The sequence below is a fragment of the Hetaerina americana genome, unplaced genomic scaffold, assembly GCF_022747635.1.
Source record: "Hetaerina americana unplaced genomic scaffold, ioHetAmer1.1.p SCAF_10, whole genome shotgun sequence".
Classification (NCBI taxonomy): Eukaryota; Metazoa; Arthropoda; class Insecta; order Odonata; family Calopterygidae; genus Hetaerina; species Hetaerina americana.
The window spans coordinates 32,755,520-32,782,562 of record NW_027286070.1 but is presented as its reverse complement, the minus strand read 5'-3'; the positions used below and the strand labels follow the sequence as shown (position 1 = coordinate 32,782,562).

The window sequence follows — 27,043 nt, the reverse complement described above, 5'->3', positions numbered from 1 at the left end:
CTTGGAGGGGGGTATCTGCCCCTTGGACCCCACCTTCACAGAAAGCCCTACCCTATGTGCATACAACTAAATCAGTGCTATCATTATTATTTTTATGGTTTAGCGTTATTTACTCTTACTGTTTTTGCTATCACCAGAATTTCCACAAATCTGCATGACTGCCACCAAGCCAAAACTGCCATTTCCGTTCCCAGGCTTTATATTAAAAGTGCAAACTCAAGTGTCATAACCTTGCAATGAATATTTAATCACCACATATTGAGTGAGCCAACCTACTTATTATATTGCTGTATGAAAAATCCAGGGATATGTACTAGCTGTTTTTTCACTCTCATGTTCATAGCAAAAGATGCAAATGATTATCAGATATTTTGTTTTAGCTCTTGTACTTTGGTCAAGTTACACACAATATATAATTTGAAGCTATATTGTCTTACCTTATATGTTTGCTTGGCTGCAATAGTATATTAATCTGTAACCTTGCGGCTACATCTATTGGAATTCCTGTTCTCTGCAAGAATAAATTATACATTGTTTCATCTTTTGTAGTCATGATTTAAACACAAAGTTCATAATATGCAATTCATTAAATTATCAATTGTACTTATTCTTATTTGATTTCATTTGAATATGAAATTGTTTAAATTTCCAAGCACGGAGGGATTTACTTCAGAAATACTGAAGAGTTTATGGCGAACCTATAGAACAAGATTAATTTCAAATGCAGCAACAGTATGCAGTTAAAATATTAATCACTATGTAGGAGGTTGCAGAATAGCTCAGACAACTACCTAGGCAAAGATTAGTTTGGGTTTTTTAAATGGGAGTGGCATGCATAACACAACTGTAGTTATGAGTATTTTATCAGAAAGGAAAATAGAATTCATCAGGATACCTTTGTGTACTTAATTGCTTTTAAGAAAGTAGAGCGACTTTTGACAGAAGTGTGGACAAAGCTGCCTGATAGTATTGTGGAATATAGAAGTAGAATCAGTGGAAAGGTGACCTATTTGAAATTTATAAGTGAATTACATGGTGCAGGTAAGGCCAACAGAGGAGAAATCAGGCAGGGGTGCAAGGGGAGTGATAGGCAGGGGTGCAAGATAGTTTTTTTATGATTTTTTTTGTGCTTTCAATAATTTTTAGTTATTTTATGCAGAGAAAATGTAATATGAGCATTGGAAGGGATTGAGTTGGGATCAAAAGTAGACAGCATGGTTATCAAGACAGGTTTGCAGATAATCAAGCAATAGTTAGTCAAACAACCATCAGGCACTATAACTGAATGCTTATAGGTGTACCTAATGTGAGAATTATGTGATAAATTTAGCCATGAAGAAACCAGAATGAAATAGAATTAAACATACATCTAAGTGAGGGGGCGGGGGTACACCAGTGGTAGAGTGTCTACCTATAGAGCCGAAGGTCGCTGGTTTGATTCCCATGACCGGTGAAAGTTATTCAGCTTAGAAAGGTATTTCAGAGCGAGGCAAAAAGAAAAATGGACTCCTACTAAAAAGCTAGCCTGAACCCATGGTTAAAGGCAGAAGTTGCAGAAGGTGAAGACCAGTCATGGCATCAGCTATCAAAGCTGCGGACGAGAGTGAAGTTCATGGTATGGTTCACAGTACTACAATATGAATGGCAACAGGAAACCACTACATTATTTTTCTTAGAATATGCAGCCTTGCCTTGAATTCAAATATTGTAGAATGGAAAAATATGGGCTGCAGTAAACCTATCTTAGGATTGAAATACTGATGATGACTAAGTATGTGGGAATATACTAGAGCAGGGAGAATAGTTCATGTATTTGGGCATTATTTTAGCAGAAAATACACATAGTATTAGGGATGTGAAGGAAAGAATGGCATCAGCAAAAGAAACATTTGCAAGAATGATGAAAAGACGAGCAATGATGGAAAGTACATTGAATAAAGACATCAAGAAAGGAAACCTGGCTTTTGTGGAAAGCAAAAAAGAATAGATGATACTTTTGACATGTAGTTATGGAGAATAATTGAGGAAATAAGTTGGACAAAGAGGAAGACTAATGATGGTGTCAACTATTTTTATCTAATTACAAAACTGTCAGCTGAACTGCCAATACTACAAGCCATGTGTTACTTTAAAACATTTCTGAATGGAATAACATAAATGATTTTCAAATTATATTCCAACAAAACACATGCATGTAATTTATTCATATTATTCCATTTCATGATAATTAAATTTGGGGGATAAGTTTGTTTGGGGGACAGTGAACTTGGCATAACATGAACAATAACAATCCTCTCACCAGAGTTTGTATTCCTTGTCAATTATTATGTTATGGGATAAAATACCCTCAAAGAGAGTTTTGCTGCTTCACAGTATAAGAAAATGTTGAATTTTGGATCCAAAAAAATCTTGCAGACTTTGTTGCTTTATAATTTCAAAATCCTAGTAAAATCTAGAGCTTTTATACATTTTCAAATTAAAACTTAATACCAATAAAGCAGAATATGCATATAGTATGGCAGACCTAAGTACACATAAGTAAATACTTAAGCCATAATACCCTCATTATAAGCTAAAATAATTTTCACCTAAATCACCATCATCACAGCAAAACAACTTTTCATTATCTACAATAGTGCTGGATTACATGCTACTTTCATTGTCATTGGGGTGCAACTATACCACCAGCTGCCCAAAGCACTATTATAGAGTGCGGCGATTATCTCCAGACAAATTTCAATTTGAATTTCCTGCAATATCGTAGTTCCACTGGAGATCACGATTGGCATTCTTGAAAGCTATAGGCATCTAGTAATCAGTCATAACCTCAAAATGGCCAAGATGTTATGTACAACTGCGGAGCACAATCGAAGAGCCCCAACTATCAAAAGTGTTAGGGCTGGGCAGCTAATTCCATTCCTGCGGCTCTAGCAAATTTAGAAAATATGAAAAATGTAGTGAAACTGTGGATGGTAACTGTGGCCTCAGGGAGACAATATGTCTTTCAATAGGATGGTGCATCAGCTCATACGAGTCAGTTAGTCCAAAACTGGCACTCATATAACATTGACATGTTCAAGTCAAAGCAGTTCTGGCCCCCTAATAACCTAGACTTGATCCCCCTCGACTATTATGTTTGCAGTGTTGTCGAAAGAGTTACCAATAAGACAAGGCATCCTAATGTTGCACCTCTACACACTGCTATCGTAGCAGCATTTGTGAATAATGACAGCGCTACTTTAAAGAGTGCGTGCGATTGATTCAGGACAAGAGAGGAGGTGGTCATTTCAGCTGAAGGGGGTTACAAGGAGTAATGTTACTCTTGACAGATACCACTACTTGTATGGAAAAGGATTTTCATTTGTATTTTTTTTTGTTAATGCATATGCTTTTAAACAAAAGTGTCATTTGTGCGGATTCGACTGCCATACCCCATACTTGTAGGTATGGTAGTGTTCAAAATTTGCGTAACAAAACTGAAGCTGTGCATCATAAAAACGTATATTCTAGTGTTAGGGAATACCTGTATCTTCAAGAGTACCAAATAGGTGCTCCATTTTTTTATATATCTTCCTTGTATCATCTAAAATATCCTCTTAAATTCATTTTAGTGAATTTGAATTTTTGTTTTATACTTAACTATGTAGTAGCTTTCACGCAATAAAATTTTGTAGTTATGACATATATTGAATAAAATATGGAGTTTCAATGGAATTCTAAAATTTCCAGTTGCTAATTATTGCCATAAGTGTGAATATGTGAGAAAGTGTACGTGGAGCAAGGATACTCCCATAGAAGTTACTAAAGGAAACTATTTATTTAAAGCATTTTATTTGTTAATTTATGCACATAGATCTACTTTGAGCATTCACTCACTTAGCAAAGCACTGGATTAAAAAATTCCATTGGGATTTTTAAATCCAATTCTTTACTTAGTGAATGAATAGAGAATGCACCATCTATGACTATGTTATGCCTGATATGTGCATAATTACAGTATATTCATTGATTCGATTAAGAGCTGTATCATTAGAGTTGCATGTAGACACCTACTTACCGGTTCAATAGTGATATAGAAGGAATGTTTTTTACTATCAGGAGCCATCCCTTGAATCAATGAGGAGTAATAGGGGTCAGCATTGAGGAAATGTGGATAAGAGATGAATGCAGGTGATCCATATCTACATGATGAGGCATTAACCACACCCACAGGCATGCATTGCCCTCCGCAGTAACATTCATTACTCTTGTCAATAGTGCCATTGTCAATAAGACCCACACCTGCAGTGTAGCGATATGCTGGAATCCCCATTGCCATAGTCTCACTCTCATATGGAAGTTCAATAGACCTGCAAGGAGAAAGAGGAACACACTAAAATGGAAAGTCATAGTATGAAGTAATCATGGCTAAACAATTCTTAAGCCATTCCCATTTATAGTGAAGGGGTGTGAGAAAAACAGAACTAAGATGAAGAGAACATAACTGGAAAATTACCTGCACATGTCTGAAGAAAACATGGAAATGGAATCCTTCTTCCTGTAAGGGGGCCAGAGTTCACCTGCTGAGCCAACAATATTCCCACAATGACCCTCATAGAAGTCTGTGTGATTTTGATAGTTCCATTCCCGCAGTCTCCCCAGTTTTTCAATGTTATCACGACCAGTATCCATATTGAAAATTCCATCATAGGTAGAAGAACCATTTCTCTGTCAAAAAATAAGTGTCCCATGTCAGAAAAAATTGCAGAAGGCATGACAAAATATCCAAATTCTAAAAATCAAAACATTTACTAATTGCATAGTATTATGGGTCAATATTAACCCAGCCTGGAGTTCAGGCACTATTACACACTGCAATATCAACTAAATGCATTATAATAGCATGTAGATAGATTACTGACATTTTTGAACTTCATTTTTTTATCCTTGTGTTTTTTATACTTTTATACAATTATGGATGGAGTACAATCCCATTAACAACAGATTTATGAGAGGGGATTTTTAGAGGACTTTATTTTTCTGTCAGTCAGCAATTTATTTACAATGCTTGCCTATCACATAATTCAATCTTCTTTTGGATTAAAAATGTATATTTTAGATAAGTTCATTTCAAAATTTATAAATGTCCATGAGAATATATGCAATTTCACTTTTTGAGTAGTACTTATCCATGTAATTGTTCATATTTTTCTTTTAGGCATGTGACACTGTAATCTTAGAGCTATTAGGGTTTACCCATTTACTGTTTTAAGCAAAATCATAATATAGTATTTGCAATATGGGTTTAAAATGGTATACTCATGTATCATTTTCAGTATAGACAGTAAATGAATGAATACCGAATAGAACCATCCAAATTTGTCAAATGGGATGTCCACATTTGCAAGAGCAGGGAGTGTGTCTGCCAGTGAGATAAGAGGATCGGTGTATCCATCAAAGAGAAGTTCTTTCACTTTCTTAGTAACAACCATTTTTTCAAAACGATTCAGGAAGTAAGAGAGTGATGTTTGGACCAAGAAGCCCCAGTTGCGGGTGACAAAGGCTGCTGTCTGAAAAGAATGAGTTTAAAATTCATAAAATTATGAGACATGTATGAGAAATACACATTGCTCAAAATACGTGTGTATGTATATAACAAATATAGATTTTGATTAGTCAATCAAGTACAATGAAGAATGCCGTACTTTTCAATTACTTACCAGAGGGGGTACATTAAGTGTAGTCACCAAATCATCCAAAGATCCATTTGACTCTTCTGGGTCAAATTTCCATATCCTGACTCGTTCAAAGGTTATCGTGTCATTATCATTAAATGAGAGATTCACTTTTTCATGGAATTCACTGTAAGGATGGAAAAAATTATAAGAAAAAAGTTTCTTTTTAACTTTTAATTTGCCAAATATTTTTATGACAGTCTAGGTTAGGCAATGTGGTCGCAACACATGAAAATGCATTACTAACTTCAACATTCTGGCAGTTGATTTTTGATGTGAAAAAAATACTATTCAGGGATAAAAAATTTCCAATTCATGGTGGTACCAAGCCTTGGTTGATAATGAACCATGAAGTAACTACCACAACAGCAGTCATGTACATGAATGTTAGAATTTTATTCAGAAAAGGGTAAAATATTTGGTAACTACATATGCTACCACCATCAAATAACAGCCTCTGAGGTCTAAAGAGGCCATTCTTTGAGTGGAGCCACTCTGTCACTTTGTCACTTTGAAAAAGTTTTTCAAAGGCTTGTTAGTATGTTCTAAGTATATCGTCCATGAAAGTTTTACTAAATCTTGGAACTTTAATAGGCAAATAATGATCTTCTGCAGTCATCTCTTAGGTAAGAAGCTATTAGAAAAGGCCATACCAGTGGATGGTCTCATCTAATCAGCCGTTAAACTGGTCTCCAACCAATTAATGACCAGATGTACACTGAAGGAGAACCCCCAGGTAAGCTTGACAATTGAAAACTTTAAAAATTAGTATCGAAATACCATCTGAATTTCAGAAAATTTGAGTCTTTTTATCAATGGGATACAATAAAAATTGAGGTAATTGTCTTTTTTCCAAAAAAATACCCATGGTGCTGTCCAAAGAGCTGTATTTTTACCATTTCTGTAGGGGAAGGGGACAATTTTCTACTCCCTATCCACAAGACCTTTGTAAAAACTGGAACTGTATGAAACTGGAACTTCTATGGATCTGTGCATGAGATATGAAGCCAGAGGATATTCATGAACCTTTCATTAGATAAAATACACACTGCTTACTAATCGAAAAAAATACTACGAGGGTCATCCGGAAAGTAGTACCCGTTCGTGCCGCATGAAGTGCTGACGACGCGAGTAGCCGCTGGACGAGGTCAGATAGCTTCAGTGGCTTGTCTGCCTTCTCTGAGCCAAGTTGCGTGACGCTAGCATTGCCTGTGTTGTTTCTGTGATTGTTTACAATGTTTAAAAAAATTGAGAACGCCGCCAGTTGTGAAGTGAGGGCAGTGATTAAATTCCTCAATGCAAGAAACGTTCGCCCATGTGATATTCATCGCCAATTAAAGGAGGTGTATGGAGACAATGTAATGGACGAGTCGTCTGTTCGGCGGTGGTGTCGCAACTTCAACATGGGGAGGGGGAACACACACGACGATGAGCGTTCGGAGAGACCGTCTGTCATTACAGACCAACTGGTGAGCTCAGTTGACGAATTCGTGAGGAACGATCGGCGCGTCACAATTGATGACATCTGTGAGCATTTTCCCAATGTTTCTCGAACAATTGTTCATGAAATTGTTAAACACCATCTGCATTATGCAAAAATTTGTGCAAGATGGGTCCCTCGCGTATCTCAATGAGCTGGCGGCGAAGGACTATGCAGCAGGAATACAGAAACTTGTCACACGTTATGACAAATGCCTTAATTTGCTTGGAGATTATGTTGAGAAGTAGTTTAAAGTATCCTCTTTCAAATAAAATTTTTTATGTTTGTTAATATTTACTTTTGTGTCTTTATTTCACGAACGGGTACTACTTTCCGGATGACCCTCGTACTTAAGAGTAGTCAATCTCAGACTGGCCAAGTTGTTCTCTTCTATTAATTCACCAACTAGCCTACCCTTTTCCTTTAAATGTATCTGGCAACTTAAAGATTCTGTATTAAAAACCTGGACAGAATTCATTGAGAAATTGTACATTGTAGCAAAAATACTATGCTTAGAATTAGAAAATAAATACTTTTGGGCTGACTTTACCATGAGGAAGGGAATCTTTCACTCCAAAAATATGTAGTTTAGCTGCCTGCATTAGTATTAGGATCCGCGGATGCTATGGTTTCCTTTGATATACTCTTAGAACAATACTTTGTCAAATACTTTATGGATTGTTGTGTAACAAAAGGTAACGTAAAGTACCTACTTGAATGTGTAGGGGCCCATTTCCACAAAGCTAGGCTTTTCCTTTGTACTCAGCTGGCCAGGATTAGTCCAGTTGAAGAAATATATTTTCAACTTCATGGGAACAGGGGTATCCCTCCAAATTTCAAAACTTTTTGAAGATTCTGATAGAGCCAGTTGCTGCAATCATTGAACAAAAGAGAGTATAAAGATGATATTTGAACTAAGTATGAAATAATAAAATGCAATCAATTAAATTATATGATACTTAAAAAATATATGATCATTCAATAAAATTTGGACGATATTGAAAAAGTCGAGGTTAGTCCAATATTTAATAATGCTTTAGTAACTCACTCTTAAAATAAATAACCTTTATAAATAGTAAGTAACCTTATAAGTAAATAACCTTTGGATGATCTCATTATGAAATTTAATCATCCTTTTAGTAAAATCCAACAATAATATTAAAATCATGTGATAATATGTATAAACACTTAATATAATATGTATATTAACACTTCAATAGTTGATCAGGAAGACATAAAGTATTCAAATTACACCATGCTACTGAACTTAGTGGTACAGAAGAAAGGAATTGGATATGATGGCATTCTGTGATGAGGGAGAAAATTATAGAACAAATTGAAAGATTATGTAACTATAATGTTATTCCTTCAAAATGAAATTGGAAAAATATATAGGAGAGAAATTATGAGATGAGTGACTGACTTAATAAGGTAAAGAATAAAAATGGCAAAGATGAAAAAGAGGAAGAGGTGAACATAAATTATGCAAAGAATGGGCCTAGAAAAGTGAGGAAAGTAAGGAATATGAAAACATGAAGATGATATTAAGTACAAAAAAATGATTGAAGAAGATCAATAAAAAAGCTAATTTCATCAAATATTGGTGAATGATTTTAAAGCATAAATAGAGACTATCGTTCAATGGACACTGGTCAAACTTCAACGCAAACTTTTGAGGAAAATCAGGCAACTGCCATCTTATGGCTTTTAGGAGATCATGGAATTTTAGCAAGTGCTATAGAAATCTGTAATATTCAACTAATTTATTTACTCTGATGAGTAAATAAATTAGTTGAATATTCATATTTACTCTGATGAGTAAATAAATTAGTTGAGAGAGATGACTCTTTACTTTAATGATTTTAAGCAAGCTTTTCTTCATACAAACTGAATACTATACACTCACTTTAAAAGATCATTAGCAGTGAAATTATAAGAACAGTTCCTTGATAATGTTGACAAAAGAGAGGTGCATGAGGGGACAGACGCGGGTGGAGGGGTAAAATTGTTAAAATGTAGATGGGAGGGAAAGGAATATTCAGCTTTGTGTGTCAATCGTTCCCTCCACCCTCCCTTCTCCTCCCATCTGACCAACCTCCCAACCTCCGAAGGTATATACATATAACAAGTTGGCTTGTGTGATAACCACCTGATTACGACCGCCGACGTCGAAATATAGGTCATATTCTAAATAAAGCGTATGTGGAATTACAAAGTTACTTATTTCATTTCAATATGCTGTGTAGATTCCATAAAGTTATGCCAGAGACAATAAAAATGCAGATAATTAAAAAATATCGAATTTTTGCGAAAATATCACATATTTGGTTTTCATACAATTTGTACGAGATCATACGTACAATCTAACGAGACCCTGATTAGGTTCCAGAAAAAAATCCCTTGGTCGCTAATAATAGTTCCTGGTAGTTGACACTATTTTCCCTTCTTTTCATGCCTAAGGTTCAAGTATGATTTTGTTTAAAATTTAAGCAGTTGATAAACGCAGATTTCGATGAAAAGTTATCTTTTTGATCCTAGTAACCGATATCATCTTTGGAGAATTCGCAGAAGGTGATATGTCGATTATGAAAGGTTGAAATCATGTGCAAATATCACATCCGAGGTTTCCAAAAAATCCTAGCTGTCACTTAAAACAATTTTTTGATAATTTGACTCATCTGCCCCTTCAATTCATCTGGCAGGAGCGAATTTGTCAAATTTCCACCAAATTAGTAGCAGCTAAAAAATGACCCAACAACCAACCATCCCCCGGGTGTTCGAATATTTAGCCGAGGTATTTGTTCAGAGAGATGCATAATCACCAGGATATTTTCCCACGGCAGAACAAAGTCGAAGATCACAGAGCATGCGCTGCGCAAAAGATGCCGCGGTAGGAGTCATCTTCGGGTCACAAATTAGTCTGGTGTGTATTCACCCCCAGCCACACACTCTAGCGGTGGCTTTCTGGGCACTAAAATATCTAAAGAGAGTGTGAAACTTTTTGAAGGACCGAAGAATGGAGCAGGAGACGTAAATATAAATTTCCATCACCACTTTTGTTTTACCTATAATTAAAAATTCAAACATGGTATCCGATGATTACTCTCCTCGAAATGAAGATGACGTTCAGCAGGTCGGACATTAAACTGTTTAAGATTTGAAAGGACAAGGGAGATATCGTCCATTTCACCCATCTGCAATAAAATATGCATGCACAAAGTATCGTCGGTTTTTGTAACTTATAATAAGCATTTTAGGTATCGGTAATATTTAGCTATTCCCAAAATATCATTACTTTCTAATCAACTGAATTCGGTGCGTTTCTACGACTCTGAGGCTCAAGCCGTTGGTTCTAGTATCTATGAGGAACTAATTTCGAGGTACTCGAAATAATATGAAATGTGCACCAAAATAAGACGAAATGGCACAACATACCGAGAGCGAACCTAACTAAAGGAATCAATACACATCAGCATGTGTGCATCAGTGCATTTACGTGACCATGCGCGAATCTACGACGGCTCTACAACAAAGCGTGATCATAAGTTTTTTAACCGCATAATTTGTCATCAAAAACTTAATTTTATACTCTAGCTGAATGTCTACTCTAGCTGAATTTTATGCTCTAACTGAATGTCTAATGTATTTGTAGTACAAGTTACAAGTTTCATTGGCTCCAGTATTGTGTCAGAGGCAGCTATTGTAAAATTGAAACATGCCATTGCAACAATTTCAGAGTGTAAAAATCATTCGCCTTAACCGGGATACGAACCCGGATGCCTCAATGTCCGCTTTAGTCCGCGAAAGTACTTTAGCAAGTTAAGCTATCGAGGCGTCCTCTTAAACTCTGAAATTTTGGGGGCTTTAAAGGAACAAGAATGATTTTTACAATCTGAAATTGTTGCATTGAAATCACATTAGCGGATGTCTACGTTAAAAGTTACTGTAGCGGTATCTCCCACAGTTTCTTTAGAATTGAAACATGTTGTTTTGAAGTACAAATAACAGGTAGTATGTAAGATGTCTGAGCTAGGGGTTATTGGGTAATGGAGAGATTAGCATGGAACAAGAAACTTTGGAGAGCTGCGCCGCACCAATCCTCAATCTCATTACACATGAGTCTGAATAGATAAGTTTATACTTTATGCATGTGAATTAAAAGAAAATTGCTCAGAAAATTCTTAATTACCTAAATAATATCGCAGCTTTGATTTAGCTGCAGGGATCTAAAGATTGCATCCGAATTTTTACTCGGGATCCGTAGGCCCGTAGCCCAAAGCTCTACATTCTGGGCTAAGTTCCGTTCAATGTAGAGTTTAGCAATAAAAAAACTCGCTCAGATTAAACTCTTAAATGTGCCATGGGCTAATAATATGCTCTTTACTCATTAATATTCGCATCCATTCTTATTTCCTTCCTAAATATTTTTTGATATAGCACAACCCGGTTTGATCATGGCGAACAAAAAAGAGTAGTATCCGATGCTTAAAGTGAATATTATCTTTCTTGAATGGATTTCATTGCTGCAATCTTGAAGTGAAGCGTGACGAATTCCTTTCTTAACGTGCCAGCAAGATACGACAACATTCTCAACGACAACAACAAAAAGATACCATGGACTTTGAATTTAAGATAGGTAAGCAGAGTCGATGTTAGCTCTTCAAACCTTCCATTGTTTCCAAACCCCGTATTACAATTTTCCATTTATCTCCCACCTCTCACCCATCCGTATCAAAACGTACTTCTATACTTGATTACCTCCAGGTTTGACCGAGAACGTTTTTCTGAGGAAACTGGTAGTTCTTTGGTATTTTTTAGACAGTAGTGGCAATAAGTCGTGGAAATATAGCGGACGTGCAACATCGGTAGTTTTACAACGGAATATTAAAGTGTCGCGTAGACGTATTCACTTCAGTTAGGATATTATGGAATTTTTCTGCATGATCTATTTGTACAGGTTATTTGATCATGGTGGTGGTACTGATAATATTCTTGGTGGACACTGATAATGTAATCAAAATGCCCGAAAAAAAGGTAAATGGAGGGCTGCATAAATTAAGGAATAAATTTGCGGGTAAAAGAATTGCGAGGAGTCACGAGTTGCGAAGGTAAGATATTAGGGTTTTCATCATTGACTATTTCGGTCAAAATGTACTTAAATACAGTCTGCAGTTTAGCGTCCCATCCGATGGACGTTTTCTCTGTGCATCTTGCCTACGCTTCCAGCTACCGCAGAAGAAACTTCTGATGGAAATTAAGAATTTTCTTTATTTTTTCTTTCGCAGGTCCATGCTTTTTCAACCAAGGGTCCTTCCATCCGAGATGAAGAGTGAAGCAGAAGGATATTTAAAATGAATTCAAATTCTTTTTCCTTGCGAAGTTTGGCGAGAACTCGTTACGTTTTATACTACTGGGGAATTTAATATACACCAACTATTTAAAATGGATGATAGAATAGTTTTTGTGCGTGGGTCCCTTCCTGGAAACGGTATCCTTTTCGTAGCCTACTTGTGCATGTTTTACGAAGTCCACAAAACAATGGTCCGTACTCAATATTTGATTATTACGCCTACACTAATGTCAATATTACATTTACTTCCTGCATTAATATGCATCAAAAAATGCGAGATGGGTAAGGAACGTATTAGTAACTTCTACGCCAGCGTGCCCTTGCCCCAATTCTCTTATTCGTTTCCCCTTCTTTGTCTACACTCCCTTCTTCTTCCCAATTTCCTCGTGTATTTTTGGGTCATAAGCTTCAGTTAGGTCTGCATTTTAGTACGCGATACTCAGAAACACTGTAGGGTGACCGATATGAACATTTGCACATTACAGAAAGTTATTTATATTAGAGTTATGGAGAAGGGCGACCTAACATTCCGCCATAAATTAGATGAATCAGACAATTTTGCATGCTCATTTTTCAATACAAGGACATTCTTGGTCTTGGTATTCATAAAATAATCACACACAATTTTCAATATATCTTTTAAAATCACTAATATGACCCAAGTTAAATTAGTACTACAACACTATAAGGAATTTATTTTCTTTTTTTATAATACATAGTATCTCATTTATTCAGAAAGATATTTGGTGTTCTTTTTTTACTTTTAAGCTCAAGGTGAAGCGTAAACCTTTCCATTTTTAGTGTGCATATACTACGAATTAACTTGAAGATACTTGGAAGCGACTTGAAATTCCCTTGAATAGTTAAGAAGGTACAAGTTTGTCAAGATGGAAGCCTTTCAAAAGAAAATCAAATATAGGGTCGATGGTCTCACCGAGGAGGCGACAATCACGCAAAATCTGTTATCTTTGTCTGACCCAAAAGAATTGATATAAATCTAGCAATTGACTCATTTACCTATGGGATCGTGCATAGCTGTAAACTCAGAATGTTCAACGATGATATCGTCGAAATTTAAATTATCTGTGACATCTCTTCCGCTGGGAAAATAAGTGAGCGAGTGATAAGGAGCAGTTTCTCTGATAAATCCTGCTCTGAATCAAATATTATCTTTCAATTCATCTATTGGCATGGAAATACTTCGGTCAAACATGAGTAAGTTTTTGTTTGCATTGCATTTCCCCAAGTTCTAAAGGATAAATTTTTGATTTGGGATGTCTCATTTATTGACCAGAAATTATTGTTGAAAGCGTTGTCACGCTTGAAAATGTCTTTTTACGTCACGAAAAATTGAAACATATTTACTTTGACACATGGATCATCAATCGTTCTCCTTAAATGAGGTCTTCTCTGAAGATTTGAACAATCTTTGACAAAAATGCTTTTTGAAAGATATCAGTTAAGGCCATAGATGTCGTGTTTCCCTCACCATAACAGTGTTTACATTTATTCACCATGGATCTTGTACTCCATTGAGAATGTCTCATACCACAACGATCGAAATCAGGAGAGAACATTGAGCCATGATTATTCATGATAGATTATAGATACTCTGGTAGGATACAAATTCACTACAAACTATCAATCCCTTGTTCTTTTCTCGCAAGCTAAAATCATTCGGTCAATAGGGTGTACTCATCTGTCATCAAGAGACATTTTCCTTCTATCTTCTTTAATTTTTCTTTGTTATATGGAACGCAAAAAGGGAAAGCGTAGAAATCTTTTTATAATACAGTCTATATTCTTGATTCAAAGTTGGGAGATACAATTAAAAACATTCCTCTTCCACCTGTATAAGAAATAATCAAATGTATCTTGACTCGCTTTACCCGGGACTTGACAAAATAAAAATTTACGATACATAATTTGCACCCTGAAATTCGTCCTTCACATTGCAATTACGAGTTTAGATAGGCTTCGAAGGACAACCGAGAGAAAGATTACTCGACTCCTTTTTTATCTTGTAGAGATTTGATAGCTTTCAATTTATTTTATCTATTAAGAAATTGATTCGATGAAAATTCTACGGTAATTCAACGAATGTGTTAATTACCAATATTTTGGAACGTTTGGAATGGCGGTTATGGGTTTACTATTAATGGTGGGTCCCTTTGACCGTAGTGACATTACAAAAAAATCTTATTTTTTAAACGGTAGTTCCTCGAGATAATTTATATTTTTAATTAGAGGAGATCGATTATATACATAAATTCCCAATAAATTCGTTCTAACACCAGAATAACGTACACCTGCATACAGAAAAATGCTATCATTAGTTTCCTTTGAACTGAATACAGATACAATGGCCACATAAGTAAAAAAGTAGATAAAAATGTTCAACGAAAGCTTGCTTGAGAAGACTGATCCTGGAGAAACAACGGTAATCCCAGATTGTTCGTGAATCGGTTGGCCCGTCATTTCAAGGATCGCGAGGTCTGGCTATCGTCACTGGGTCAAGGGGCTACACAGGCTGCATTATTTAAAAAAATAAAATTTCGATGCGGAGATTTGCTCTGATAAGTTAGATAAGAAAGCGAATGCCTCATTTTTCAAAGGATTTTGATTTTTTAAACAACTTTATTACTTATCAGTACTACTATTAGCGAATTGGCGAATTTTGGACCACTGCTATCGATGAAAACTATTATATATGTATGTTTATATTATATATACGAGGGTCATCCGGAAAGTAGTACCCGTTCGTGCCGCATGAAGTGCTGACGACGCGAGTAGCCGCTGGACGAGGTCAGATAGCTTCAGTGGCTTGTCTGCCTTCTCTGAGCCAAGTTGCGTGACGCTAGCATTGCCTGTGTTGTTTCTGTGATTGTTTACAATGTTTAAAAAAATTGAGAACGCCGCCAGTTGTGAAGTGAGGGCAGTGATTAAATTCCTCAATGCAAGAAACGTTCGCCCATGTGATATTCATCGCCAATTAAAGGAGGTGTATGGAGACAATGTAATGGACGAGTCGTCTGTTCGGCGGTGGTGTCGCAACTTCAACATGGGGAGGGGGAACACACACGACGATGAGCGTTCGGAGAGACCGTCTGTCATTACAGACCAACTGGTGAGCTCAGTTGACGAATTCGTGAGGAACGATCGGCGCGTCACAATTGATGACATCTGTGAGCATTTTCCCAATGTTTCTCGAACAATTGTTCATGAAATTGTTAAACACCATCTGCATTATGCAAAAATTTGTGCAAGATGGGTCCCTCGCGTATCTCAATGAGCTGGCGGCGAAGGACTATGCAGCAGGAATACAGAAACTTGTCACACGTTATGACAAATGCCTTAATTTGCTTGGAGATTATGTTGAGAAGTAGTTTAAAGTGTCCTCTTTCAAATAAAATTTTTTATGTTTGTTAATATTTACTTTTGTGTCTTTATTTCACGAACGGGTACTACTTTCCGGATGACCCTCGTGTGTGTGTATATATATATATATATACTCATATATACAGAAACAGATATAAGGAAAAGGGATAGGAACACACATAAAGAACGAACACAGTAGAGGTGGGGAAGGCGGAATCGAACGGATCACAAGAGTAAAAACCTGTTTCTGTATATATGAGTATTTATTCGCCGTTTGGCGGTATTTCGTGTTTGAATGTGTGTATATATATATATATATATATATATATATATATATATATATATATATATATATATATAATGATTTTTATCGATAGCAGTGATCCAGAATACGCCAATCGTGAGATAGTTGTACCTAAGAGTACTAAAGTTATTTCAAATATCCCAAACCTTTGAAAAATGAGGCATACGCTTTCTTCACTTATCACAGCATTCCTCGGCATCGATATTTTAGTTTTAAAAATATGCAGCCTGTATGTAGCCTAATCTACCTAAAATTCATTTATCAAAAACAATATAAACTGGTCACTAGTTAATATCCAAAAATCAATTTTTACAAAGATCAACATCTCTTTTTGGAATTTTATTCAGAACTTTTGGAAGAAATAATTATTCTTTCAAATAATTTAACATAAACTCAAAGGAGCTTCGCAGTAGTAGTATTATTAGGGAAGGCTGAAGATATTTGCGCCATTTGGATTGGATGGTAAAGGAGGAAGGTTGGAGAGTATCACGGCGTCGGAATTAGCCTACTGTTAACGAAAGGCACCTAGGGGTCCGCAGTTTAACGTCCCATCCGACGGACGCCGGACGCTCCGTCTCTGTGCATCTCGCGTACGCTTCCAGCTGAGGCAAAAGATATAGTATTTCTGATAGAAATTAAGAATTTTCTTTATTTTTTTCTTTCACAGGTCCAGGCTTTTTCAACCACGGGTCCTTCCATCCGAGATGAAGAATGAAGCAGAAGGATATTTATAATGAATCCAAAGTATTTTTCCTTGCAAAATATTGCGAAACCATCTCGTATTGACAGATGCTCTTACAATGTGAATTGGAATATGATGTGGACACACAGCACATGCTGTTTTCCTCCATCATCTATGGAGAAAGGCCTTCAATTTCCGAAGTTCTCGTATTTGGTTGTTGTTGTTTTTTTCAGATATTCTGTATCAATGAGTTCTTCATACGATGGCACGACAGAGCAAATAAAGAAAAAAGTTTTGATGCTCGAGCTGAGGATGTGGAAAGAACAATCCTACACGTAGTTACCAGTTTTATTACAACGTCGCTGTTCAAACAAAGGCTGGGTGATTTGATTTGAAAATAAAAATAAGAGATTCATAGTGTACTTTGAAGACATTATTATCTTGAAGCTAATGCTATTTCTCGATATATTTGTGTTGCCGAAATTGAAAATGTGATTGTTAAATGAATGAAAAATCAGATGACTCTCGATGGACAATTTCATACACAAATCTGAAATTTTAAAACAATTCAATAAAAAGAGATGCTGCAATTCATTTTCTTTGAATGATTTTTAACGGCAATTAACAGGTGTTGTTCAAGCTTTGTTAGTGAGTGATGTGGCGAGCGTTCAACTGTAGAATCAGACAAAATTTTAGTTCACGTGCTTGCGGCCATCAGAAGAATCAAACATTTAGTTACGTGGATGACATATAACAATCTTTTAAAAGATTGTACTTTAGAATATAAAAGATATCGTAAAACAAATCGTGCCCTGGAAGCCTTTCTAGTATTCTGCCAGAATTCTTAGATTGATGTGCAGAGAAATGGCTGCTAGTTGGTGAAAGGATTTCACACTATTATACAATATGATTATTCATACGAAAATGTTGGCAGTTCCCCGAGTCTTGACTTACGTGCACACGGTACCTGTTGATGGCAGGGGTTCAAATTCAGTAGTTTAAAAATTTAATTTTGACATTAATCTTTTTTTTCTGCTGGTGTAATTGTATTAGGTATTATTGTTAGAAAAATTATATTTCTTAAATAATCTCTTCAAATAAAACAAAAAATGGCATCGTATTAATTTCTTATATACATAGAATCAAGTAACTAAATGGTCAAAAGCATGGATGACTTAAGATGTATTAAGGAGCCGAAGTAAATACGGAGCTATGAAGGCGTGCCCCGCCTCCATATAGCAAATCCGGTTTCAAACCACTTAGTCGAATGGGACGGTAGCCAGGCGTTGAGTTTTTGATCTGTTGATAGTATAAACTGCGATTTAAGTGTAAGCAGTGTGAGCCACACTGTTACCAATTATTAACGGCCTTTCCTTTCTCTAAGTACCATTTCAGTTCCGTTCTACGACCTAGTATATGGTTACGCATAAAAATGAAGGTAGACTTCTATTGCCAACCACAGATTGGTAATTTGAAGCAATTAAAGAGCGGAGAAAGACTTTTAAACAAACAGCGAAAATGTTTTATATCCACAGTTATATAAAGCGTGAAAAATAGAACTATAAAGAAGAGGATTGTTGTAGAACTATGAAACATCATTCGTCGTGTTTGTGCACGTTACAGAACGACTGCGTAGGGAAGGGAATTCAAGGAAAATATGCAAGACATGATTAAAAGAGAATTGCCAAAGGCTAATTAAAGACACGATGGAAGACTTGGTGAATAGGGTCAGAAATCATCAATAAACTAAGTACAGAGAGACAGCAGTAATGGTTTTAGCAAAATAATCGGAAAGAATACTGTATAGTATTTAACTAAAAGCTGATGATGATTATCTCAGAGTTATCTATATGCAGGGAAAGCAAAATCATTTCCGTAGAAAAGAAAAAAAATATATTTAACAATTTTCTGAGTAATTTAGACGAAAGATTTCCTATTTTTTTAAAATTATGCAATCTAAAAACACAATACTTACTTTTTTTAATGAATCACATTCACTTCGGCGAGCTCAAGCAGCGTTAACTCCTACAACCGATAGTGATGTGTACTTGGTTACAATAGTGTTCCTAATATGGAGGTAAATTTTGAAGTTCAGATTTTTTTTAACACTACTACGCCCGATTTGATTACGGCAAGAAAAAGTTTAAAGCAAAAATTTCGAAAAAATATCGTCATAGGTTGGATGCTATCATACTTGAATGATAAGTTTAAATTATTAGTTTTCCCTCCATAGTACTCGATTTTGTCCCCCTGCACCGAAATATTTTTTTTCTATTTGTCAAATGCACGTGTTGCTAACCTTATCTTCGAGGTGCCTCACCATATTAAACTTATCTGCCGGTTGCTCTACCTTTATCTGATAAATTTACAGTATAAAACCGATTCAGATTGTTTTTGTTGTTTCGGAGTCTCCTAGATATCATGTGACTGCGTCACGTTTCTAAGGATACATTTTCTCTCGGTAGATAATCATCTTCAATCTATTCAATTAAATATTCGATAATAATATATAATATCATCAATAGTCTTGTTTCTATATCATGTAAATATTTGTGTATTATAAAGGTATGTTAGTATCATAAATACGTGTAAATATTTTTCTTGCTTGACTTGATGATGACTTGAGTCATAATTTATTTTTAATAGACAAATTAGCCTTTCAATTAATTATCTAGACTGCGTGACATATTTATTCCCAGCTAAAATTAAAATTAATAAAAATAAGAGTTTTAACTGGTCGCAGATAACATAATTAGAGCACATATAACTTATCATTAAAAGTTATCATTAATTTGAGATACATATATTAAAAAAATTGCATAATGAATGAATAATGATACGAAAGTTAATATCACTCGTCATACATTACATTCATTCGTATCATGGCATATTTCAGTTAGCATGTCCGTACGTCAAATTTGAATGCACCGTTGAACTTATTTGAACGGTTACCGTTGAACGAACCGTTGTTATGTTTAATACTACTGGGGAATTTAATCTATACCAACTCTGATGTCCATTTCTCTTCGAATTCGTTTAACCTTACGGGAATCGTACCATTACTTATATCTGCAAGAAATTTTCATTTACATTTCAAATCATGAGATTCAATCTGAGAGATTTCACATCGATTCACTGAATGACCTGCTATTTTTCATTTCTATTTTCAAATGCGCAACGCTATTGTTTCTTTCACAAAAGTATTTCAGTCACATACCATCGATACCTCATCGATCATCTTATTTGTTTATGATACAGAATGAAACTAAGATCGTGCGTTGCGCCCGCATTGTCTTACTGTCAGCAGATAAACTTTCTGTGTACATCAGAAAAATCAATGGCTACCGTAAGGACTCATGATCATGAATTTTTAAAACAGAAGTCGAGTGGTACACACCAAAACCATTAGGATGGTTCTGGTGTTTTGGAGATCATTTATACACCATATAATACGTATATTATTTTGGAAAATATTAATTCATTCATTTATTGAAAAAACGACTATTCGGACCATAGAGACATGAATTGTAATACATCTGCTCGCAAGTGAACTTAGAACTTAGCTTTTACATTTTATGTGGTTGATTTCCTTGGATATCGTTAAAAGAACTAAATCGATTTCTGGTCAACGGAAACTTTTCTATTGGTCATGCTTCGTTTCTTTCTAATGTACAAAATGTTTGCTTTGGTGAAAAAAGAGGAATAATTGAAAAAAATTAAATAAATTTGCAACCTCAAAAGAGATAATTTAGAATTGCTCTGCAAGCCACTCTTTAGGATTACATAGTTACTACAGTTTAGGTAGTAGCAAGATGCAGTGCGGTTAGCTGGAATGATAGCAATTAAATGCATATTTAAGCTTCACAGGGAGATGAGGAAGATAATGATCAAGATCAAGAAACTTTTTTGACCTTCCAGTATAGTTTTTAGTCTCTCGCACTTGTGAATGTTTCAGTTTCAGCAGCTGATTTTTTTAGACAATTAGAAAATAGAAATGGCAGATGAAGCCATTCCTGAGGCATTTTGAAATCTGAAGGCATCTCTCGCAGATTTTTTTCCCAAATTGTCTTCAGGTAAACTGAAGTAATCTCCTTGCCCCTATGCCACTCCGATTTTCAGTAAAGTGATTTTTACTTTTTTATAATTTTTAGACCATATTCCCATGGGTGGACAAATAAGAATTTTAAACGTTAGGATTATTTCCCTGGAAGAAATTTCATCATATGGTGTGTGATTACAGCATCCTAGGGGTATTGCGCAAAGCTAAGCGGATGGGAAAGGGACGTCGTACACGTTTTTCGTACGCTAAATTTGTTTCTAGACCTCCCCGGGCAGCCCGATGACAAGATGTACCGAGTGGATTACATACGACAAAATCCTGAGTTAACTTATGTAATTCAGCCAAGAGCTTTCGAAAGGTCACATAACCCAAATCGAGACACAAAAGGCATGAAATTTTGAGACACACAAGGCCTTATAAATTTGATTGCCAAGGAGTTAATTATCCAAAATTTGACAGCAACGTATGCCAATCTCCGAGGGAAAGAAAAGGAATCACGATTGTTATATAAAGACAATGAATTCCGTTGCCATATTACCATACATGATAATAGCTTACAATCCTTTCACAAAAGGGCTGAAGCATCACGTTCACCACCCATCTCCAAAATTTGTGCTTTCTACGACATGGCATATGCACTCGACGGCCCTACTTTGCAGGCTGATCACGTAAGAACATGCGCAATGATGTCATGTTATATTTTGCTTTGTTTTCACGTAGCCGTGGTTTCATCGTCCCGTATTCTACTTGCCCGACATCAACGACGAAAAAACATCCTTAGCATATTAGCATGAAATTACGAAGACCCGAAAATTCAAATAAAAATTATTTACAAATATTAAGTGTCATCTTGTTTTTTTCAGCTTGACTATTGTTGCTATGGTTAGTTATGCAAGAAACAGCGCTACTGCTTTTGAAATCTTGAATAAAAAGGTTCTTCAGTCGACCTCAACAAAACCAGGCTTCTATGCGTATACAGGAATTATAAAAAACCTTTATTCCTTTTCAAGACAATAAAGGAGTTCAATGATTGTAACAAAAAGCCAACACAATTTGAAAAAAGCGTTATGAGGTACGAAAAACTCGGCTTCTAGCTGAATTTCAGCCACTGGCAATGTGTTTTACAATGAGAATATTTGCTGGTCTTAAGGATTGTTTTGAGATTTTATTTTAAAATACTTAAAAAAGTACGCAAATTAAAAGCCGGAGATGAATTGGTTAAGTTATATTAACCATTGTGTAAAGATTTTCATCGTAAGAAGTAGGCATTGTGCTATTTTCTGGGTTACTAACGATGAATTAAATCCAGCATAAATTATGTGTATACCGATTCATCATCACGGGTTACCAATTCGTGTACTGGTTTGGCGCAGCTCTCCAAACTAACCTGCTCCCAGCCAATCTCTCCATTGCCTTATAAGCTCCTTGAGCAGACATTTTCCATTACTATTGTTTGTAATTCAATTGAAATGAACATGTTCCAACTGCAGCGGCTGCCTCTAGTGCAATATATGAGTAAAATCAATGAAACTTGCTCCGCAGATGCATTGCAAATCACCAACAGTATAGTACAAAATTAATTTTTTACAATGCAAATAATATGAACAAAAACTACGATCACACTATTGAACAGACATCGGAATTTCATAATTGGATGACGAGTTCGTAAAAAATTGATCAAGTTAAAATTGTGGCCCATGCGATTGCGGAAAAATTAAAAATGTAGAAATAAATTTATGACATGCTAAATTCCAAAGAAACCGCGGGAGAGGCCGCAGGAGTAACTCTTAACGGAGTCATCCGCCATTATGGATTTCAATGCAACAATTGCAGTGTAAAAATCATTCACTTTGACCGGGATCCGTACCCGAATTCCACCATGCCCGGCCGAGTGCTTTAGCCAGTCAAGCTTTCGAGACTTCCTCTTAAACTCTGAAATTTTGGAGGCTTTCAGGTTTAAGAGGACGCCTCGATAGCTTAACTGGCTGAAACACTCGGCCGGACATCGAGGGATTCGGGTTCGAATCCCGGCCAAGGCGAATGATTTTTACACACTGAAATTGTAGCATTATAAAATGCCATTTAATTGTTTAAAAAAAGTTTTACTAAGTGATACTGGAGAAAAAAATCTGTAAAACTAGAATCGTCAATAGCCATAATCAAAGTCTCACCTAAGTCTTACAGTAACCCTTATACATTTTCCCTCATGCCATTAACACTTGGAAAATTTGCCCGATGAAAGACGAAGGTCTTCAAGAAAAAAAACTAAAGGACGCCCAAAGTGGGCGGAGCTATCTTGTGAAGGAAAAGCTTTCAAAATATGAAAATATGAGGATTTACGACCCGTCCAACTAGCGAGTGACACCCCGGTTTTTACAACATCACCAGAGCTCTGTTCGTTTTATCAGTATTTAAAAAAAAAATTAATACTTATTCTAACCCCTAGTCAACCCACCATTTCGTTATGTCCCCTATGCAGACAAAGTATTCCTAATATTTTTCTAATAATCTCTAATGTTTGGACAGCTTTTTCCTCTCAGGTTTAGCATGGATAGGTACATTAAATTTACATATTTCTTCTACTTCTTTAATTGAGCTCGTTTACTTATATAAATAATATTAATTCTGGGTCATTTTATATTTCTCCTTATCAGTCTAGGAGGTTGCCATTCCCCCATACGCCGGCAAAGCATTGCATTCAAGCATAACAAAAACTTTTAGCTTTCTAAGAAAGTTCCAAAGGCTTTAAAATAGATGATGACAGGGTAGTTTTTGTGTGTGTGGGTCCCTTCCTGGAAAAAGAATTCTTTTCGAGGCCAACTTGTGCACGATTTACCAAGTCCACAAAACAATGGTCCGGAATCCATATTCAATTACTACACTCACTCTAATTATATATACTCTCTCACAATTACATATACTTCGTGCGTTGATACGTATCGAAAATTGCGAGAAGGATAGGGAATGCATTGGTAACTTCTCCGCCAGCGTGTCCTTGCTCAGATTCTCTTATTTGTTTCCCTTCTCTGTCCTTGAGTAACATTCCTTAAAAAATGAGATAAATCAGACATTTTTACATGCACATTTTTTAATGCAAGTACATGCTTGGTATTGGTACTCGTAAACTAATCATGCAAAATTTTCAATATATCTTTTAAAATCACTAATACGATCCAAGTTAAATTAGTACTACACCACTAAAAGGAATTTATTTTAATTTCCATTTTTTATATTATAAAGTATCTCATTTTTTTCAGAAAAATATTTGGTGTTCTTTTCTTACTTTTAAGGTAAAGCGTAAACCTTTCCATTTTTAGTGTGCATGTACTAAGAATTAACTTGCAGGTTATTGGAAGTAACGGAAGTATGCATCATTCCTCATTATATGGGGTCAAAAAAAAGTTTCACCATGATTCAAAATAATTTGCTTTTTATTGAACCTGTTAAAAGGATAAGAGCTTCGCTTCCGTCAGCACTCAAGGTCTGGATTGCCTTGGGACGCACTTTTAACTTAAAAAAATGAACGGTTATGTTTGAACTTAAGTGGAAATATGAAAAAAACGGCATGTGAAATTCTGGATAAAGAAGGGTAATTCCTTTTACTGCGCCGGTTTCTCAAAGGGATTTGGTCCCCGTTATCTCACAATTTGAGAAAATCGGGGTTTTCCAGATTCAAGTGGATTTAAACCTGAGCCCTCTCTTCTACGGCCGAATGCTCCACCGGCTAGGATACTACTCACATTTTCATGCACTTTAAAATATTTATTATTTTCCATTCTAACTATTCAATTTTGAATGTAGTAGCATCTTATACCCTTTTATTTAATTCTACTTGCACAATTGAAATGCCCTTGAAGAGTATAAGTTTGTCAAGATGGAAGCCTTTCAAAAGAAAATCAAATGTAGGGTCGATGGTCTCACCGATGAGGCGAGAATCACGCAAAATCTGTTATTTTTGCCTAACCAAAAAGAATTGATATAAATCTAGCAATTGACTCATGCATCTATGGGATTGTGCATATCTGTAACCTCAGAATGTTCAACGATGATATCGTCGAAATTTAAATTATCTGTGACATCTCTTCCGCTGGGAAAATAAGTGAGCGAGTGATAAGAAGCAGTTTCTCTGATAAATCCTGCTCTGAATCAAATATTATCTTTCAATTCATCTATTGGCATGAAAATACTTCGGTCAAACATGAGTCAGTTTTTGTTTGAATTGCATTGCCCCAAGTTCTAAAAGATAAAGTTTTGATTTGGGATGTCTCAGTTTTTGACCAGAAATAGTTGTCTTGCTTGGAAATTTCTTACTCCGTAACAAAAAATTAAAACATATTTACTTTGACTCATGGCACATCAATCGTTCTCCTGAAAGGAGGCCTTCTCTGAAGATTTGATCAACCGTAGACACAAATGCCTTTTGAAAGATATCAGTTAGTGCCATAGATTTCCCACACAATAGCAGCGTTTACATTTATTCACCATGGATCTTGTACTCCATACAGAATGTCTCATACCGTACCGATAGGAATCATGATAGAACATTGAGCCATAAATTCGTAATATGTTATAGGTACTCTGGTAGGTACGATATAGTTTCAATTCTATATTTTTTATGAAACGAGTGAAGGAAAATCATGACACGGATGTTTAATTTGTTGAAGCTGGAGGGTGCATTCTGCCTCATTTCCTGTTGTGGCGATGGATTCATGTAAATGTAGAATGTAAAAATGTCATGTTTATTCCATGATAGAGATAATATTCACCTGTTAAATTTTGAATTATTTAAATTCACTGCAACATATCTGTCCCTCATTCTTTTCTCGCAAGCTAAATCTTGAGTCACTTTACCTGGGACTTGGAAAAATAAAATTTACGATGCATAATTTGCACCATGAAATTCGTTATTGACGTTTGAATCACGAGTTTAGGCAGGCTTCGAAGGGCACCTGAGGGAATGATTACTCGCTTTTTTATCTTTTTTCCGAGATTTGATTGCTTTCAATATCTTTGAGTAATAAGAAATTGATTTAATAAAAAATCTACGGTAATTCAACAAATGTGTTAATCGCCAATGTTTTGGACCGTTTTGAATGACGGTTATAGGTTTACTATTACTGGTAGTAAACCTATAACCCTTTGATCGTATTAACATTGTAAAAAAGCCTATTTTTTAAATTCTAGTTCCCTGAGAAAAAATTTATTTTTAATTTGAGAAGATCGAGTTTATAAATAAATTCCCGATAAACTCTGCCCAGTACCAGAATGACGTATACCTGCATACAGAATGAGGCTACGAGAATTAGTTTCCTTTAAACTGAATACAGACGCAATGGCCACATAAGTAAAACGTACAACCAAATCTTGCTTGAGCAGACTGACCCATTCAAACAACGGTAATCCCTTATTGGTCGTGAATTGGTTGACCCGACATCTCGAGGATCTCGAGATGTTTGAGGATGGTGTGTGCCTGCCTACCGTCAACGGGCCAAGGGGCTAAATACAGGCTGCATAGTTTTAAAACTAAAATTGCGATGCGGAGGTTTGCTGTGATAAGTTAGATAAGAAAGCGTATGCCTCATTTTTCAAAGGATTTTGATTTTTTAAACAACTTTATTACTTATCAGTACAACTATCACACGATTGACGAATTCTGGACCACCGCTGTCCATGAAAATCATTATATATGTGGGACGTTAAGCTTCGGACCCCTTGGGTTGGGTTTCGTAAAGAGTAGACTAATGCCGACGCCGGGTTTCTCTCCACCCTTCATCCTTTCCTGTCCATCCCTTATGGCGCAAATGGCCTCAGCTGTCGGTCGCCTCCCATAAAAACTACTACTACTACATAAGAGTCTTACTTGAAGAAGGCCTCGGAAGGCACCCATATATATATTATATATTATTTTTATATATATACTATATACCCATATATATACATATATATCTATATATTTATACATATATATACATATATATATATATATATATATGTATATATATATATATATATACACATATGTATATACACACACACACACATATATATATATATATATATATATATATATATATA

At 35.7% G+C, this 27,043-nt stretch overlaps 1 protein-coding gene across 5 annotated transcripts in view; it reads right to left on the bottom strand.

The window, feature by feature from the left end:
• LOC139700040 (protein croquemort-like) overlaps nucleotides 1-27,043 on the bottom strand; it is a 97,615-nt gene that overhangs the window by 6,997 nt on the left and 63,575 nt on the right. For all 5 annotated transcript variants that reach the window (XM_071598498.1, XM_071598497.1, XM_071598500.1 and 2 more), the window contains 6 exons: nucleotides 7,908-8,065; nucleotides 5,700-5,841; nucleotides 5,340-5,549; nucleotides 4,496-4,707; nucleotides 4,058-4,349; nucleotides 438-511 (listed from right to left, as the gene is read on the bottom strand). In XM_071598498.1, coding sequence (XP_071454599.1) covers nucleotides 438-511; nucleotides 4,058-4,349; nucleotides 4,496-4,707; nucleotides 5,340-5,549; nucleotides 5,700-5,841; nucleotides 7,908-8,065 — 1,088 coding nt within the window. The remainder of the gene's footprint in view (nucleotides 1-437; nucleotides 512-4,057; nucleotides 4,350-4,495; nucleotides 4,708-5,339; nucleotides 5,550-5,699; nucleotides 5,842-7,907; nucleotides 8,066-27,043) is intronic.